This window comes from Erinaceus europaeus, chromosome 19 (assembly GCF_950295315.1).
Source record: "Erinaceus europaeus chromosome 19, mEriEur2.1, whole genome shotgun sequence".
Classification (NCBI taxonomy): domain Eukaryota; kingdom Metazoa; phylum Chordata; class Mammalia; order Eulipotyphla; family Erinaceidae; genus Erinaceus; species Erinaceus europaeus.
Genome location: NC_080180.1, coordinates 45,970,291 through 45,989,625, shown reverse-complemented (window position 1 = coordinate 45,989,625; position 19,335 = coordinate 45,970,291). Strand labels below are relative to the sequence as shown.

General features: G+C 36.4%; 1 protein-coding gene across 1 annotated transcript in view; it reads left to right on the top strand.

Moving 5' to 3' along the window:
- Nucleotides 1–2,257: 2,257 nt before the first annotated feature.
- Nucleotides 2,258–19,335, top strand: part of GRIA2 (glutamate ionotropic receptor AMPA type subunit 2) — a 56,353-nt gene continuing 39,275 nt past the window's right edge. The window contains exons 1-3 of the mRNA XM_060178901.1: nucleotides 2,258–2,452; nucleotides 11,102–11,298; nucleotides 14,927–14,980. Coding sequence (XP_060034884.1) covers nucleotides 2,365–2,452; nucleotides 11,102–11,298; nucleotides 14,927–14,980 — 339 coding nt within the window. The 5' untranslated portion in view covers nucleotides 2,258–2,364. The remainder of the gene's footprint in view (nucleotides 2,453–11,101; nucleotides 11,299–14,926; nucleotides 14,981–19,335) is intronic.

Here is a 19,335-nt window from a genome sequence, read left to right as displayed (position 1 = left end):
AAGGAACAGTTAAACACGAATGAAAGGCAGGGATCTTGTCTTGGCTTATGTCTGAATATGAAATAAATGTAAAGAAATCTATCCAGATGTTACATGAGAGACACATCAGGGGTGTTGCTTCATGAGCAATGTAGCAGGTCTGCAGGTGTCTTTCTGTCTCTCTCCCTCTCTATATCTACTTCCATCTCAATTTCTCTCTGTCCTGTCAAGTGAAAATAAAGGAAAAAGGAAAAGAAGAAAATGGCCTCCAGGAGCAGTGGGTTTGTAGTGTTGGCACTAGCAATAACCTCTAGCAATAACCCTGGTGGCAATAAAAACAGAAACAAAATAAACACACACACACACACACACACACACACACACACACACACACACACACACACACACACACACACACACACCACAGAAATGAGCTGAAGATTAGTAAATTCTGAAAGTGATATAGAGGCATCTGATGAATAGTGACCATTGAAAAAATAACCTTGCTTTTCCTTTTATATATGGCTGTCATAGAAATAACTGCCTACTATTTATCAATTGCTTGGAATTGACTATTAGAATCTGTATATATTTTAGGTATAACCATATTAATATGACAAAGCTGTGCTTTTACAGCCCATCTATTTTTTTTGTAAATGATATAAAATAAAATTAGATAGCACTGCTCTTACCCTTTAAATGGGAGTAGTTAGTTCAAGCTGATGCTTGCTATTCTGTTCTGGGTTGATAGATTTTGATAGTACATATCTGACTGAGAGTCTTGAGTTGAAATGATCCATGAGATTAAAAAATCATCCATGACTTGGATTAAAATTACTCCTGAGGTGTTCATTTATTCAAAGTCACGTGGTTGGCCTGAATAAATTGCTGGTCTAAATTTAGCATGGCGGCACTGATGACGCCCATAAACATGGTAGGGTATTGGTTTTGTACAGTGTAACACTTTCATTTCAGGAGATACATGCTCAGATTTGTGTTCCAAAAACCATACGATATGTACAGTGAACAATTATATAGAAAAGGAATAATTTGATGAATGAGGAAGGTCGTATAGATAATCTTGTAATTCAAATGATAAATGCAGTATTACCTAGATATGTAAGAGTGTGGCTTCTGAAATAGGACTGCCTGGCTTTGAGACTTTTCCAGCAACCCAATAATGCATCTCTGACGTTGGGTATGTCACTTCATCTTCCTATGCTTTAATTCTTTTAATTTGAGAGTAACGGTAGCACCTACCTCATTGTTATCATGAGAAATGACCAATTTAATGTCCCATAGAGCATACCAGGTAAAAGGCAACTACAATGTAAGGATGGATCTAGCTTAATTAAGTAAACTAGAAGTGTTAGAGATAAAAAAAAAAAAAACCCCAGTAAACCACATTTCAGTGTGTTTGGATATCTGAATGCACATGCCTAGTAGTGGTCTAACTGTGGGAGGAAAGAAATGGGCGAAGGTGATTTTTTATGTCCTTCTCTGAAGTGCAGATGTTCACAGAGAGCAGGAATTGTGAGAACAATTGAGGGTCTTTTTAAATGTAATATATTTTTTAAAAGAATGATGACCTTACATAAAAATACGTTGATAATTGTTTTGTTTTGTATGTAATAGAGCATATGGGCCAAGTCAAGTCTATGGGAAAGATTAAATTGAGGAGTTCTGAATATCAGTTAATTACTCTTTGACTAATTCACACAATGTTAGAAATCTCTTCAATGAGATCATTCTTTATGGATGATGAAAGTCTTGTGTCCTCTCAAAGAGGTTTGGTCAATGTTAGAACTCTTTTTGAGTACTCTGACCTTGTAACATAAATATATCATTGACACAATCCCTCTTCAGACAAGCAGGTGTAACAGAAAAGGGATGATCGCCAACGTGTGTAAATTTGAGGCATTGTCCTATGTTATAATAATGACTTTTTCCTTGCTCTGTCTTTTCATGGTCGTACAAAAATGTTTTTATACTTTGGTAGTTTTTCAAATAGCAACATATATTTCATAATAGTTGGAATTAAATTGTGCTTAATTTTTTCAAGTCCTCCAATAGAGTGCTAACTAAATAATGATGCATATTTGAGAGATCATTGAGAGAATCACTGTATTTCTTCCAATTTGGTCAGTTAGTAGAAAGGAGCATTGTGTTTCGAACAAATCCTTATGTTGCCAGTTTCAATGATTCTTCCTTTCTGTTTCCACTGTTCTTCTAGTCTGCTCTCAGTTTTCAAGAGGCGTCTATGCTATCTTTGGGTTTTATGATAAGAAGTCCGTAAATACCATCACATCATTCTGTGGAACGCTCCACGTGTCCTTCATCACTCCTAGCTTCCCAACAGATGGCACACATCCATTTGTCATTCAGATGAGACCAGACCTCAAAGGAGCACTTCTCAGCTTGATTGAATACTACCAGTGGGACAAGTTTGCATATCTATATGACAGTGACAGAGGTAAGTGACAGTAGCCCTGTCTCTTTGTGATCGGTCAAATGCAATGCCTATGCTTGGCATTTACATGCGATAGAGCTACCTGGGTGAATTTAGCTTTGGAGATTCATTGTGTTTGTTTTTGCTGTATAAGTGTATTGTAGTGTGGTTGCTGAGAGGAATATTTAGAGTGAGACAAAAGCCAGCTGTGAATGTGCTGTGTACAGTTATAGACTGCCAAGCCAATGTCCAGTTAGGATAGATAAAGCACTTCCGGGGCCAGGCGGTGGCTCACTTGGTTAACCTCTCCCAGTACAGTGCACAAGGACCCAGGTTCAAGCCCCTGGTCCCCACCTGTAGAGGGAAAGCTTCACAGGCGGTGAAGTAGGGCTGTAAGTGTCTCTCTGTCTCTTTCCCTATCTATCCTCCCCTCCCCTCTCAGTCTCTCTCTCTCTATCTCTATCCAATCACAAATAAATAAATGAAAGGGAAAAAAAAACATTCTAAGTATAAGTGGCTAAGAGCCTCTGATGACTGTGCTACTAGTTCAAGGTTAATGAAGTGGCTTCTTTGAAAGTCAGCATGGAGCTAGCGCTCTGGCACACCCAGTAGAGCACACACATTACCATGCTCAAGGACCAGGCTTAAATGCCATGGTTCCCACCTGAAGGGGGACGCTTCAAGAGCTGTGAAGCAATGCTGCAGGTGTCTCTTTCTCTCTACCTCTCTATCAACTGAGTGCCCACCTCAGATTTTCTCTGTCTCTTATAAAAAAAAATTTAAAAAGAAAAGAAAAGAAGAAATGGCTGCCAGGAGCAGTGGTTTCATTGTGTAGTCAATCAGTCTGATTGATAGTGATAATGATGATAGTGGAGGAAAAAAAAAGAAAAAGGAAAATTGGTTCAGGTAAAATTTGATTAAGTATGTAAATCAGAACTTCTTTTTTTCCCTAATATTTATTTATTTTCCCTTTTGTTGCCCTTGTTGTTTTTCATTGTTGTTGTAGTCATTATTTTTATTGATATCATTGTTGTTAGGACAGAGAGAAATGGAGAGAGGAGGGGAAGATAGAGAGGAGGAGAAACAGATAGACACCTGCAGACCTGCTTCACCGCCTGTGAAGCGACTCCCCTGCAGGTGGGGAGCTGGGGGCTCGAACCGGGATCCTTAAACCTGTCCTTGCACTTTGCACCATGTGCACTTAAGCCACTGCACTACCGCCAGACTCCCTAAATCAGAACTTCTACAAGAGTTTAAAGCTATTCAGTATTCTCACGTTCAGAACTTTTATCAGGTAGGTAGCATCATGATTAACCTTGCGTTATTGTTATTATTATTAAAAATGTGAAACCTGTATCTCAGAGAAACTAAATGATTTGCCCAAGACCTACCCATGTACAGTGTGTTTATTTACAGATCTTCTAACAACAGACTGATGCTTCCTTTCTCATTTTGTTTTGTCTTCCACAGTTTACTATGATTATTTTACTATGAGGTAATTTTTGACTCATATACTAAAGGACTATTTTGTTCTTTAGCAGAATACCTTTTTGTGTTTGTCATATTCCTTATAAAGTTAAGTATTAGCAAGCCAACCAGACTTACACACCATATATATATTTTTTCATTGCTACCAGTTTTATTCTTGGAGCTCAGTGCCTGCAAGCAAATCCACCTTCCCTGGAAATCCTCCCTCCCTCCCTCCCTCTCTTCTCTCCTCCCTTTGTCCCTCTTTTCTTTCTTCCCTCCCTTCGTTCCTTCCTCCTTTTCTCCCTCCCTCCCAACCTCCCTCCCTACTTCGCTCTCTTTCTTTTATCCTTTTTTCCTTCTATTTGATAGGAGAGATAGAAACTGAGGAAGAAGGGAAGATAGAGAGGGAGAGAGACAGAAAGATACTTACAGTACAGCTTCACCACTTATAAAGCTTTCCCCTGCAATATGCTGACCGTGGTCTTGAACCCTGATCCTTGCATATGGTCATGTATGCCCTTGCTTGGGTGCGGCAACACCCAGCCCCTTCCTCAGTGTTTGTAATCATTCATAGATCCATGATTTGTCTTCAGGGATCTGTGTACCTCCTAAGATTGCATGAACAAATTGTTCACAGGTTTGTGTCTTATTTTTCTTAAGAGAGTATCAATAGCCAGGCTCCTGAGGGTTTAGAATCATGTTTGTTAAGATTACCAACGAACCAAGCTCTGTTTCCTTCTGCAGCATGCTTTCTGGAATATTTAAAAGTTTAAAAAGGAAATCAGAAACCTGTTTTGACCGAGACAGAACATCTTGTTAATCTGCAAGGGCAGACAAGAAAATGACCCAGCCACCAGTCAGTTCTCCATTGATCAGTTTGTACTCATTTGCCACAGCAACTCGGAGTCAGGAGTGATCAAGCTTAGGTGTTGGATTTTCCACCCCTTCTTCCGAGTCCAAGGAGTGAGAACACTCAGTGGAAAAGCCAGTCAGCACTATAGAAACTGAAAACAATTTTTTGCTGTATCAACAACTTCTCTCCTGCTTTGAGAAGGGAGAGCTGTCCTTTTCCCAGGGGGGAATGTAGGACTAAAACAGAATCATTTAGAGGAAATATACATCCCAAGGTGCTGGATGGTTCTGAAATATCCTTCTTACTGTTGTGAGAAAAGACTGATAAAATTGAACATATCTATAATCTTCCTTCTTGTTCTTCACTAAAAGTAGCCTGAGGTCTGGGAATAGTCTTACAGGTATACCTCTCTTTCCTCTGCACTCCATCGGTATGACTTGCACTGCCTCAATATATATATATATATATAATCTCTAGACACTCTGTCATTGTCATCACTCCAGGCCAAGACACAATCAGGCATTCATTGCCCCGTCTCTTCATTTCCACACTGTTTCTCTTAAACCATTTTTCACAAAGTGACCAGAATTTTTCAAATGTCTTTAAATGCCATTCTAACATTACTCTCTTGCTTTAAACACTTCAGTGGCTTCTCATTGCAAAGAGGACAAAATTGAAAATTTCTAAAAGACTTTAAGGTCTTATATATATATATTTTTTTTTCCCTGCCAGTATATAGGGTTGCCCAGTTCACTCACCACATAAAATCCATCTAACTAAACTGATTTCACTTTTCTTCAGTTGCACCAAACCAGACCCTTTCACCTCATCTCCTGCATGTACATCTAATTCTTTCTCAGTATACATCTTAGGTTTTTTTATAGCACTGCTGCAGGGATGCATTTCTTACTGTTAATTGTCTCGAGCAATTCCTTCTTCCCCTAATCAGGACTTATTGTTAATGATGGTGCTTAGTCTTCCACCTAGGAACTGCTATTGGACTCCCCCTATATTTCAGGGGCTGCATTAGTCACACTGCTAGACATGATGCTTTTATTTGAGATCTGGCTACAAGCCCCTGTAAGGTGCTGGCCCAGGCTGTATGCAGTACATAGTGTGAACTAAGTAAGTCCTACCTGTGCAGTACTTAAGCTAATGTGCAGGCAGTGTTGATACACAGTGTTGATAAGTGGATGAACATCTGTGTAGTTGAGATTTGAGGTGGCTTTAGAACCTTAGTCTTGCTTGCTAAATTAAAGGAGAACAGAAAGTGGATTATCTTTACTGTTTGACACACTTGGAAGTGGCACTTTTTAATCTAGGTATATCCTTCACTTTCACTGTGTCTCTCTGTCATTGTAACTGAACTTCTGAAAAAATTCAGATTGGCAACAACGACATAAGTAGCAAAAAAGAAACTCTAGAATTAGAAGAAATACTGCAGAAAGACAGTCTGGAAGTAAATAGTCCAAGGGAGGTGGATGGGCTTCTGTACTTATGAAAAGAACCAGAGAATTTAAAACAATTTTATTATTACTTTAGAAAATAATAAATGCAATTGAAGAGATAATTCCCAGTCATTAAATTATACAAATTGATTTGAGTTCAAGTGTGCTTGTTGAGAGAAAAGCATTATAGTGACAATACTGAGTAATTATATATTACAGCTAAGCTTGTGAATGCATTTTCAAGACTTTGCCAAATAACTGCATATGTCTTAATATGAAGTATATTGCACTTAACTTTAATCTGAAATTATTTTTAGAGATAAACGTGTAAGACAAAATAGTGGCAGATTTGACTTTTTAAATTTAAAAAATTTTTAAAAATATTTATATATTTGTATCTGTTAATAGTTTGTTACAAGATTGTAAGATTACAATGGATAGTCCCACACCACACCCACCACCAAAATTCTGTATCTCCCTCCTCACTTCCCAAAATTAATCCTGTAGTTCTCACAAGTCTTAAAAAACACTTTGCTTGCTTCTGTTTTGTTTAGATTTTTTTTTTAAAGTCCATGTAAATCATATCTCTGGATTCCACATGAGTGAAACCATCTGGTAGTTGTTTTTCATCTCTTTCCTTATTTTGTTAAGCATAATCACCTCCAGTTCCATCCATTTTTGTCCCAAAGGATATAATGTCATCAAACTTGATTGTAGTGTTGTATTCCAGGGAATAAATATCCCATAACTTCTTTAGCCAGTCATCTGATGATGTCTCTCTCATTGGCTGTTATGAAAAATACAGCTATGAACATAGGGGTGCATATGTCCCTTCTAATTAGTAAGACTTAACTTCTATGCAGTGTTTAGGATGGTTGCTTTCTGACTGTCCCTTATTAGTGACTTGATTCTTACAATATTATCATAATGTTACATTCAAATTTTTATTGATATATTTATCTTGTGAATGGTGTCTTTCCATTGGTTCTTATTTCAGTTCCCTTATACTTTAAAGGAAATACCTTATTCTTTTAATCTTATAGGATTTAAGAATAATACAGTGGCCATTACCCACATTATGCATGATTTTTAAAAATTCTATGTTATTTTTTTCTTTTTGTATTGTGGCATGTCTGAATTTCAACTAATTTGGACTGTTCTTAATGTTGAACACTCTTCTGTTCTTTGATTTCATGCTTTTTTAAATCAAGTTTTTAGTCGTATACTTTAAAATTTTATTTATTTTATTTTTAAAATTTTATTAGTGATTTAATACTGACTCACTGCTTTTAAAAAATATAGACCAGGACAACATAGTATTGGCTTTAAGTTCTAAATATCTTAATTGATTTACTTTGAATGCCTCAGAATTAAAGCATAAACGTGACTGTCTCCTTTTCTGTCCTGAATCTAAGTGAAGTAACAAAGATATTTCTGTAGCATTTCATTGAGTTTATGTCCCATGATTTTTTTTTGTATTTATCAGACTCAAATTAATGATTTTTATTTCATTGTTAAAATCCAACCACCACCATCTTAGTATTCCTCATAGGATTCTCGCACCCCTCAATATTTTAAACTTTTAATCAGGGAAATGAAAAAACATACCCTGTAGAAGCTTGTGGGTCATTTTGGCAAATATGGCTGACCCCATATTGAAGCTGAAGCTGATGCTTATTTATATTCACCTCTAGGGCCTTACCTTCACTTCCTTGTAAGCCTATTACAACTATTACGCCTATTACAGCTTACAGGTGTTCTTCCTTGTCTCTCTTCCTCTCAGATAGGGGAAACCTGCCTTCTTCAGGTGTTTTCCAGGTTCTTATTGCGATCAGTGATGGTGTAAAAACAAAGATCCCTGGCTATGAAAGTTCTGAGTCTTAGAGTAACTCAGACTAACATTTCCGCCTCTGAGAGTATGGGCCAAAATTCTTTTTTTGGAGTGCAGAAGGAAGGAATTCTGGTTTCTAGTGTCTTCTTTTTATCCAGACTATGTGCTCCTTGACAGCCTCAAAGTCTTACTGAAAGTTTCATATTTTTACTTCATAGAGAGAGTGTGTAGATAAGATTTTCAGTGTGTCTTGATCTATAGATTAGTGGGATAGATATGTTCATTCTAAATTATATATAATTAAATATATATTTTTTCTTTTTTAAAGTATTTTTCTTTTTTCTTAATTATCATTATTTATTTGATAGAGACAGCGAGAAATTGAGAGTGGAGGGAGTGCTAGGGAGGGAGACAGAGAGACACCTGCAGATCTGCTTCAGCACTCGCAAAGCTTTTTCCCTGCAAGTGGGGACTGGGGGCTAGAACCTGGGTCCTTGTGCACTGTAACATGTGCGGTCAACCAGGTGTGCCACCACCCAACCCTTAAAATTTGATTTTTCGTTATTACTTAAAGAGAACCAGAGCATCCCTGGGAAATACACAATGCCACAAACTGAACTCATGGTGCCATGCTTAAGAATCCAATCCCACAACCTCTGTACTATCTCTTGGTTATGTGTTAAATATAATTTTATCCTTGGATATGTATTTACTAAATACAAATTAGAACTTAATAAAAATGTGTTTTCTTAATTTATTGGTTTAATGATAATTAGGTAATGAAATAAACTTCTGTAGAAGATAAGTAAATGCAGAACTAATGTTGTCTATTTTAGACCTTGTTTTGATTTTGAGCCACACAATTTGTCCCCTGAAAGAAAATAGATTCTGATTGTCATTCCAGGTAGACATCACACATATAATAAAAATATTTCTAGTTTATAAACTTCTTTTTAGATGTTCCTGAGAAAGTCGATGTGGGAAATATATGTTAATCTAATCTGATCTAGGCATGCTGCCATGCCTTAGTGATCATAAATATTAATTTCTATGCCTGAAAGATGAATAAGGGCTTTGGATTTTAAATGGAACAAAGAAAATAGTTTTTAAGAAGAGACACATCATTTAAATGAATTGTACTGTTACAGCAATCATTTTTAATTCTACACATTAGTATGCAGAATAAGACATTTCAACTTCACCTGTCATTATCCTGATGATAATTCTTTCTTTTTTGTCTCTTGGCCAATGCTTTCAGATAGAATGAGGGGAGGAGGGAGGGAGGCAGGGAGGGAGGGAAAGAGAGAGAGAGAGAGAGAGAGAGAAAGAGATGCCAAAGCACCATTCTGTGATTTCTGGGCTTGCATTTACTTTAATTTCTCTCATGGAGTTGGAATTGAACACAGGGCATCACACATGTAAGGCATGTGATTTACCACAGAATTCCTTCCCTGGATCCTGGTTTTTATCTTTTAAAATGACCTAGTACTTCTAAAGTGATCATACCTAATATAAAACATGTACAGCTAATTTATACACACTTAAAAATAAACATTAAAACTTATGTTAGTTGATGATACAACAAAATTACTGATAAATAGTAAAAATGGTCTTACATTTGGGAATTGAAACCAATGCAGCAAATCTGCTTGAAAACTAACTGCTGGCATTTAGCAAGTAGATAAATATTGTACTCTCTGTGTGTTCGTTCCAAATAACAGAACCTGTTGTAACAGAAGGATGAGGAGGAAAGTAACAACTGTTGGCCAGTACAAAGAGGAGGAAGTACAGCATTTCACACAGAGAATTGATTTTCATATAGATTAATATCATTGTGCCATCTAATATTAATATAATGAAGTGATAATTATCACACGAGAGAAAAAGACAGCACACAGAACTCTGCTCTGGAATATTTAACTTTGGGGACTTCAACCTGGAAACCTCATGCATGTGTTCTGTGATCTATTGGCTGAGCCACCTCCCCAACCATTATGTATTTTTTCATTTTATTCATGAAGAAAACTTTGCCATATCTTTTTATTTTATTTAAATCTGAGATTTTAACAAACATTACACTATATATGTATATATTCACACACAGACATACACATACATGCACACACACATATATGTATGGAGAGGGAGAGGGAGCTGAGAGAGCTAAGAGCAGATGATACTTTTTCCTCAAATTATCATTCTTTTGGACAAACATTAGGAACAGTAGCATTTAGATAAATGATTTAGAATTGATGCTGCTTCTATGGAAAATGGTACAGAAATACCTTAAAAAATGCTGGAGTGGTCCGGGAGGCAGCGCAGTGGCTTAAGGAACTAGACTCTCAAGCATGAGGTCCTGAGTTCAGTCCCCGGCAGCACATGTACCAGAGTTATGTCTGGCTCTTTCTCTCTCCTCCTATCTTTCTCATTAATAAATAAATAAAATCGTTTAAAAAAATGCTGGAAATATATATCATCCAGCAATGTCATTCTTAGCTATTTATGCAAAGACACAATACTAATTTGCACCTCTGGGTTCATAGCAGGGGACTCATCCACACTGTTTTTCATGTTCACCTCATGTAATTACAAAAACAATCTGAATATCCATCTACATATGACTGGATTAAACAAATCTATGCTTTCTGGAGCAATATGGAAGGAACATTTGGTGATTTGTCCTCAGTGAAATAAATGTGAAAAGAAAAGACTATTACATCAACTGTAGTAAAGAAACTATAAAAATGGCAAATTCTTCATCTCATTGAAATATTTTACTGGAAGAAAAGGAATAGAGTAGGAGGAACAGGTAGAGAGTGCTTTTGGTGAGATGACATTAGAATTGTGGTGGTGGATGGTGATGTTTGTACACATACATAAAAACAGTAACTAAAAGTTTTTGCTGTAAAGCAGAAATAAGTGAATGTTGATACTAATCTGATCTCTATCTATGTAGCTTTTGAAGGCTTCATCGTACTCTTGGTTGCATAAAAATATCAGCCTTGAAATTATATTCACTGTCCAGCTATTGAAGTGGCTTTATCTGTCATCATTTCCCCTTGCCTTCCTAGGCTTATCAACACTGCAAGCTGTGCTGGATTCCGCTGCCGAAAAGAAGTGGCAAGTGACTGCTATCAATGTGGGGAACATTAACAATGACAAAAAAGATGAGACCTACCGATCCCTTTTTCAAGATCTGGAATTAAAAAAGGAACGGCGTGTAATCCTGGACTGTGAACGGGATAAAGTCAACGACATTGTCGATCAGGTTCGCTCCTCTCTGTTTTCTCATGGTTTCAGATACAGATTATGCATGTGGTGTCAGCATTTGCAGCGAGGATTTGTGTGAGGTGCTTCAACAGCAGTTTTTCACTTCATGGTTTGTATAGGATGAGTGAAGATCGTCAATTAAATGATCTCTGGCTCCGGTTCCTAATAGCAGATGGTCTTCAATAATGCTGACTTGCGAATCATTGGTTATATTCAATATAAAACTCTTGGCCTGCCAAGAATTGACCTATACTTGGAGGTTTTTTTTTTCACAAGAAATATAAATTTTAACTCTGTTAAACTTAGGAGACTGAGCGAAATGATGTTCATGAAATTTGTCACGCAATTCATGGCTTTGGTGAGATACAGTTTACCTCAAATTTGAGTGCTATATAGGATGCTAAGCCATTTAGTTGTCTAACTGAGCTTATCTGTGGAATCAGAATTTAAACTGTGTTTGCTTTTGAAGAAGAAAGCTGGATAGATTAATTTAGAAATTAAAAATTATATTTATTTTTCCCTTTTATTGCCCTTTTTTATTGTTGTGTAGTTATTGTTGTAGTTGATGTCGTCGCGTTGTTAGATAGGACAGAGAGAAATGGAGAGAGGAGGGGAAGACAGAGAAGAGAAAGATAGACACCTGCAGACCTGCTTCACTGCCTGTAAAGGGACTCCCCTACAGGTGGGGAGCTGGGGGCTCAAACCGGGATTCTTACACTGGTCCTTGCACTTTGTGCCACGTGCGCTTAACCTGCTGCGCTACTGCCTGACTCCCTAATTTAGAAACTTTTAAAGACTGATATGATACCAGAGATAAGGATGTTTCATTTGTGCTTACCATTCCTCCTTGCTTCTGTATAAGCTCTTTCAGGATAGGAAAGCCATGTAGTAATGTTCTAATAATAATAACAATAAAAATGAAGTCCTATTAGCTTTTAAAGATAGAATCAATGACCAAGGATGTGGTGAAGCAGGATTGTGATTTACTAGTATGGTATTCTTCACTGGACATTTAATACCATATATAGTGCATATTTAATATCATATAGTAATAATATATATTAGTATTATATATGTATGTGTGTTCCTGTTCGTCTATCCACTATGCCTATCTGCCCATCTATCATCTACCAACCTACATACCTTTGTTTGTATATACAGATATACGTATCTGCATATAATTATTGTGTATGCTATGGTGGCTGTTAGTTTCTTGGAATAGTATATGACTGAATGAAAATACATAGTTGTGTATGTATATCTTATTCTTCCTAGAGGTGGAGGAGAAAAACAGATTTGTAACTTTGTTTACCTGAAGCATTTTGCAAACATAAATATTGATGGAGCTCTAATTGATCTGTAATAATATGGGCCTTAAGACATCCGAAATGGATTCCTCATGAAATATTGAATAACTGAGTGAAACGAGCTTGTTCTGAGATAGAAGTAAATGTCTTATGGTCGAGAGGTGAACATTTAAATAAAAATAATCTCAGTTCCTATCTCAGGAGATGACGTTAGGATTCTTTTTAACCTGAAGGTCTCTTGTTCAAAAATGAACTTCGTCAACTCATTTAAATTTTATCAGAGATTTCTCATTAAAACTGAATTTTAATAATAGTCATTAGTCTTTGGTTTAAAAAATGTAAGTTATTCATGACTCATCATAGTAAATGTTGGTGAATGCCTATCTGAGAGAAATTCTTCCAGAAGTAAGAGAAAAAGTGTAAAAGCAGTTGGGAATATATGGAAAGTAATACTTTGAAGCAAATATACTATCATGATTAAATAAATATGCACAGGAACTTGTATTTAATATGTAGAATATCTTATACATGTTTCATTTATATTCTCAAAAGTCACTTTTGAATGTATTAAGGGAATTGTTCTAATGTTTAGGGAACAGTTGCTGATGTTCTCTGTGTCTGTAATGAGGAATCAAACAAAGTTAAGAAAGGGTGGTACACTTATTATTTTAACTCATTATTCAGAAGAAAAATGTGCACCAAGAATACTGTATCTATTATACACTTACTGCAATATGGTCTAAGAGTACAAAGTAAAAAGTACCTATCTTAGCATAGTGTGGTAGGTTTTTTTTTTTTTTAAGATTTGGGTTATTTATTTTTTAAAATTTTCTTGATTGGGGGGGGTTAATGTTATATAGTCACCAGTAAAATACAGTGGTTTTTACATGTGTAACATTTCTCAGTTTTCCATATAGCAATCCAACCCCCACTAGGTCCTCCTCTGCCATCATGTTCCAGGCCCTGAACCCTGTCCCCCACCCCAAAGTCTTTTACTTTGGTGCAATACACCAAACCCAGTCCAAGCTCTTCTTTGAGTTTTCTTATTTTTCAGCTTCTCTTTTTTTATTATTATTAGTGATTTAATACTGATAGACAAGATTGTGAGATAAGAGGGGCACAATTCACACAGCTCCCACCACTAGCGTGCCATATCCCATCCCCTCCACTGGAAGCTTAGTGATGTGATTTACAAAGATTTCACATACCTTTCTATGCTACTCATTAGGCTGAACTAGATTCACTGATTTAAACTTTCACAACACATCCCTGAATGCCTAGTGTCTGCTGGATAGACACTTCTGTAGAACCAAGAAGGTAATGTTAAACAAAACAGAGAAGATCTCTTCAAGGTGAATATTTGTCATCAATAATATTCAACAATTGTGGACATTACTGAAAGGACCACTTGTCCCATGATGGTTATCTTGTCATTGTTTTTTAAATTAGATCTGTGGAGAGAAATTATCTCGGGACTATGCTACTTCAAGCAGGAAACAGTTTTGTTTAGATATCCATCAGCACTAAACTATTAATCTTTAAGGTTCTTATAATAAGAATATTATTTTATGGGGGTCGGGCGGTAGCGCAGCGGGTTAAACGCACATGATGCGAAATGCAAGGACTGGCGTAAGGGTTCGAGCCTAGCGGTTCCCCACCTGCAAGGGGGTCGCTTCACAAGTAGTAAAGCTCGTCTGCAGGTGTCTTTTTCTCCCCCTCTCTGTCTTTCCCTCCTCTCTCCATTTCTCTCTGTCCTATCCAACAACAATAGCATCAGTAACAACAACAATAGTAACCACAACAACTATAAAAAACAAGGGCAACAAAAGGGAAAAATATAGCCTCCAGAATTGGATTCGTGGTGCAGGCATCGTGCCCCAGCAATAACCCTGGAGGCAAAAAAAATATTATTTTATAATCCCAGATAAAGTATTTACATACTTATTACTATGTTTATAGAATTCATCAACTACTTTAAACTATGCATGCATTGGCCTTTGAATGCTGATGTGTGAATGTCAAATCTGAATTGTGGGTTTCTGGTACTTAATATCTCACTTTTTTCCCCTTTTTTTTCAAAAAGATCTCTTTTATGGGAATAGGACAGTAATTTGTTATGGACTAAACATCTTTTGCTTATATTACTTTTAAGTTTTGCCTTATTTTAACCACTGATAAAGAGTGAGGTATTTTGTTGAGTTACTTCTTGAAAGACAGCACTTATAAATCATTTAGTATACTGTTTCAGGTTATAACATCTGTAATTTTACAATTACATCATTTACAGTTACTAAATTATTATTTCTTTATCTTTGATAGGTGATTACCATTGGAAAACATGTTAAAGGGTATCATTACATCATCGCAAATCTGGTAGGTGAATTGATATTGATCACTTTTAGATATGTTTGTCAATTTAAAATAATTTTAAATAATCACCATTAATAAGTGGCATTTTTAAAACATTTGATAATATGCGGTAGCTTAAAGTGACAGTATTTGCCTGAATTTGTTGTATTTTAGAGTTATTTACTCCCATACATCTTATCATTTTTGTTACTATAAATGATGTACAAAATTATAGAACAATATTTTACAAGTTTTAGAAATTGTCTTAGAAGGCATGTAACAAATCAGGGAAAATTTTCACAAATACAAAATTTAATTGCCCAACCCCCCATTTTTACTTTCTCTTTATTTTATAAGTTTTCATATTGTAATTTCCTTTAAACGTTTTACTAAATTTGATTTTCCAAATCAATGCCCCTTTAAGAATGTATTTAACTTCAAATAAGACTTACTGTAGTCACAATATTGATAAACTTCATATCATTTATTTTTCTTTTTACTACTGTATAAGTAACACAATGAAAACAATTCTAGGGGGCTGACCGGTGGTGCACCTGGTTATACTCACATGTTACCCTGCTCCCCCCTTGCAGGGAGGAAGCTTCATAAGCATTGAAGCCAGGACTGCAACTGTCTGTCTCTTTTTCTCCATCTCTATCTCTCCCTTCCCTCCTAATTTCTCTTTGTCTTATTAAATAACATAGAAAGAAAAAAGAGAATAGTAAATTAAAAAAAAAGAGAGATGTTAGAGGTGCATATGACACTCCTCTCTCTGCCTACACAAAGACATACTGTACAAGGATCCCAGAGATCTCAGAGCCATAGATCACAGGTACAGGACTTGAATGTGAGAGACTGAACCTTGTCACCACCAGTAACAAAGCTTAGCATTGTCTGGGGGGCTGGGGTAGGGGGGGGCCAGAAAAAAAATTCGATTCTAATGTCTGACCACTTTTTTTTTGACATTTCTGTCAAATTAAAATTGTTTTCAATGTCTAAATTGCTAATTATCTCTCAAATATAAGCAGCTTAATTCAGAATTATCACTGAATATTTTCTCTAAAAATAGTTACAGATTAGCAGAAAAATGAGCATAAACCCTTAGCATTTCAAAGATTTATTATTTTGAAATGTATATGTTCTAGGTGATAGAGGTATTCCCCTTTCCCAAACTCAGGAAAATAGCATGAGAAGAGAGAGACAGAATGTTTATTAAGACCTACTGGGTATCTGAAAAGATTTCATACTTAATGCTAGTCTACATTTATCTCATGATTTCTGAAATATCAGTGTTTAAGTGATGAAAAAAGATTTAACGAATTTCTAAACTTACTACTAGGGAATATTACTTTTATTAAACTGTAATATCATTGTTCTGAAATATTAAATCTCATATTTATACATTATTGGGAAAGACTGATTGTTTCAGTCTGAATTTCCAGTTGGTCATGAAAATTTAACAGTTATCAAAGTTATTAGATCTTCCATAGTGTTGATCTTAAATGATTCCTGGCTGGAGTAGCAAGAGTTAAAAAAGATTCAGCTCTATATTCAATGTGTTTAGAGCCACATTCTGTGTAAGAAACAGTCTGGACAGTCATTCCCCTGTGTGACTAGTGCCATTTGATGAACATCATAGAGCCATACTGAAAGCTATGATCTTTAAAAATGTCCAGATGGAGAAGATTATATTGGAACATTAAGAAATAATGACAGAAGGTGCCTCATCAATCTGAGAGTTGATATGTGATGCTATGAAAACTGAAAGAAGTGACTGACTGGCCAAAGTGAAGAAGGATCTAAAATCATAAATAAAAAATCAAATTCATACCTCATCGTGTTTCTAGTGAGATATCTGCCTATTGCTTTGAGTTAAAATTCGGTTTTTCTTCTCTTGGGTACTTGGATAATGCATCCTCACCATATGAAAATTTTAGTGGGTCAGCACATCCAAAGAATCTGCAGAGTTCTGCAGTTTCTAAAAATTTTGAGATACTTGAGACTTCCCATTTATAGAATTGAAGAGCATCTTCCAAAGTAGAAGAGTTTTCATTTTCTTTTTTTTTTTAAAGATTTTATTTATTTATTAATGAGAAAGATAGGAGGAGAGAGAAAGAACCAGACATCACTTTGATATGTGTGTCAGGAATTGAACTCGGGACTTTCTGCTTGAGAGTCCAATGCTTTATGTACTGCGCCATCTCCCAGACCACAGGGTTTTCGTTTTCTAAACTCTTGATTGAGAATGCCTTTTCCCCTCTATCTGGTGTCCACTGTGTTTTATGTAGTTGGTTATAAAAAAAAATAGAGAAATACCTCAGATACTACTATTGGTTAATTTCCTCAGGAATTTGTACTCAGGATCCTCAAAACAGACTGTGGTTAATTTTTTAAAAATATTTTATTTTATTTATTTATTCCCTTTTGTTGCCCTTTTTTTTTTATTGTTGTAGTTATTATTGTTGTTGTCATCGTTGTTGGATAGGACAGAGAGAAATGGAGAGAGGAGGGGAAGACAGAGAGGAGGAGAGAAAGACCTGCAGACCTGCTTCACCGCCTGTGAATCGACTCCCCTGAAGGTGGGGAGCCGGGGTTCGAACCAGGATCCTTATGCCGGTCCTTGTGCTTTGCGCCACCTGTGCTTAACCCGCTGCGCTACAGCCCGACTCTCCTGTGGTTAATTTTCTGACAGAGCATTTAAAAGGATAACTTGCACATGACGTGATGAAGAAGTTGTCGTAGGACAATTTTCAAGTTTCTCCAGCCTGTCAGAATTGAACAAAAAAGTATTATTCCACCCCACTGACTATCTACTCCACAGTGAAGCTTACAGTGAGCCATGTCAGTATAAGGCTCTGAAGAACCGTTTCACATCTTTCTCTTTTTAATTTTTATTTATTTTAAAACATTTAAAAATTTTTATTGTTATTGGATAGAGACACAGAGAAGTTGAGAGGGGAGGGGGAATCAAGATAAGGAAAGAGACAGAGACATCTGCGCCTTGCTTCACCACTCACGAAGCTTTGCTTTCCCTCTGTAGGAGGGGCCAAGGGGCTTGAATCCGTGTCCTTGTGCACTGTAATGTGCGCACACAACCAGGTGTGCCATCACTTGGCTTCCATGTCTTTCTCTTAAATAGTCAAGCATAACGAAACATTTAAAAAAAAAATCTTTGCCTTGAAGGATACAACACACATACAGGACAAAGCAGACAAGAAACATGATAAAACTGTTTAAAATTGTAGTGAATATCAAAGAGCAATAAGAGAAAATGTATTATTTATAGAAAAAGTGAAAAATAATGTTATCATCAGGAAAGCATCAAGGAATAAAAAATAGCTCTGAAAGTTACCTTATTTTTCCCTATAAATAAGTGATAGGATATGACCTTGATGAGAAGTTTGGAAACACATGTATGCGCGCGCACACACACACACACACACACACACACACACACACACACACACACACACACACACACACTTATGTAACAGGTGTAAGATGTAATATAACCTTAAGATGCAAGGTGCTGTACACTAGCAGACCCTGTAAAGGAGTTAGCTGTTCAATCTTAGGGTTGCAATGTGTAGTTACAACTTAAATAGTAGGTATTTTTTTGGGGGGGAACAGGATAGTGAAAAACAGAACAAAGAAATTATCAAATAAACTTTTTGAAAAAGACATTTAGTATTGAATGACACTGATTTGCCCACTAAATATACTTGATAATGAAAGAAAAAGATTTCTTTCATATTTCAAAGGAAATACAATGAAATTTCAGAGACACAGAGAAAAATCTTAAAGGTTTCAGAGAGATGGGAGGTAGGTAGAGATGAGTATGAATCGCATCCTACAGGAAAACGATGAGAGGCGTTGGGTGGTGGCACACCGGGTTGAGTGCAGATATTATAACGCACAAAGACCTAGGTTCGAAACCCCAGTCTCCACCTTTAGGAGGAAAGCTTTGGTAGTGGTGAAACTGTGCTGCAGGTCTTTCTCTGTCTCCCTCTTTGTCATCCCCTTCCCTCTCTATTTCTGGTGGCCTCAAACAAATAAATAATTAAAGACAATATTTTTTGACTTATATAATTTTTAGAGTATATATTTATTATTTATTTTCCCTTTTGTTGCCCTTGTTTTTATTGTTGTAGTTATTATTGCTGCTGTTGTCATAGTTGTTGGATAGGACAGAGAGAAATGGAGAGAGGAGGGGAAGACAGAGAGAGGGAGAGAAAGATAGACACCTACAGACCTGCTTCACTGCTTGTGAAGCAACTCCCCTGCAGGTGGGGAGCAGGGGGCTCGAACCCAGATACTTACGCAGGTCCTTGCGCTTCGTGCCACTTGCACTTAACCCACTGCGCTACCGCACGACTCCC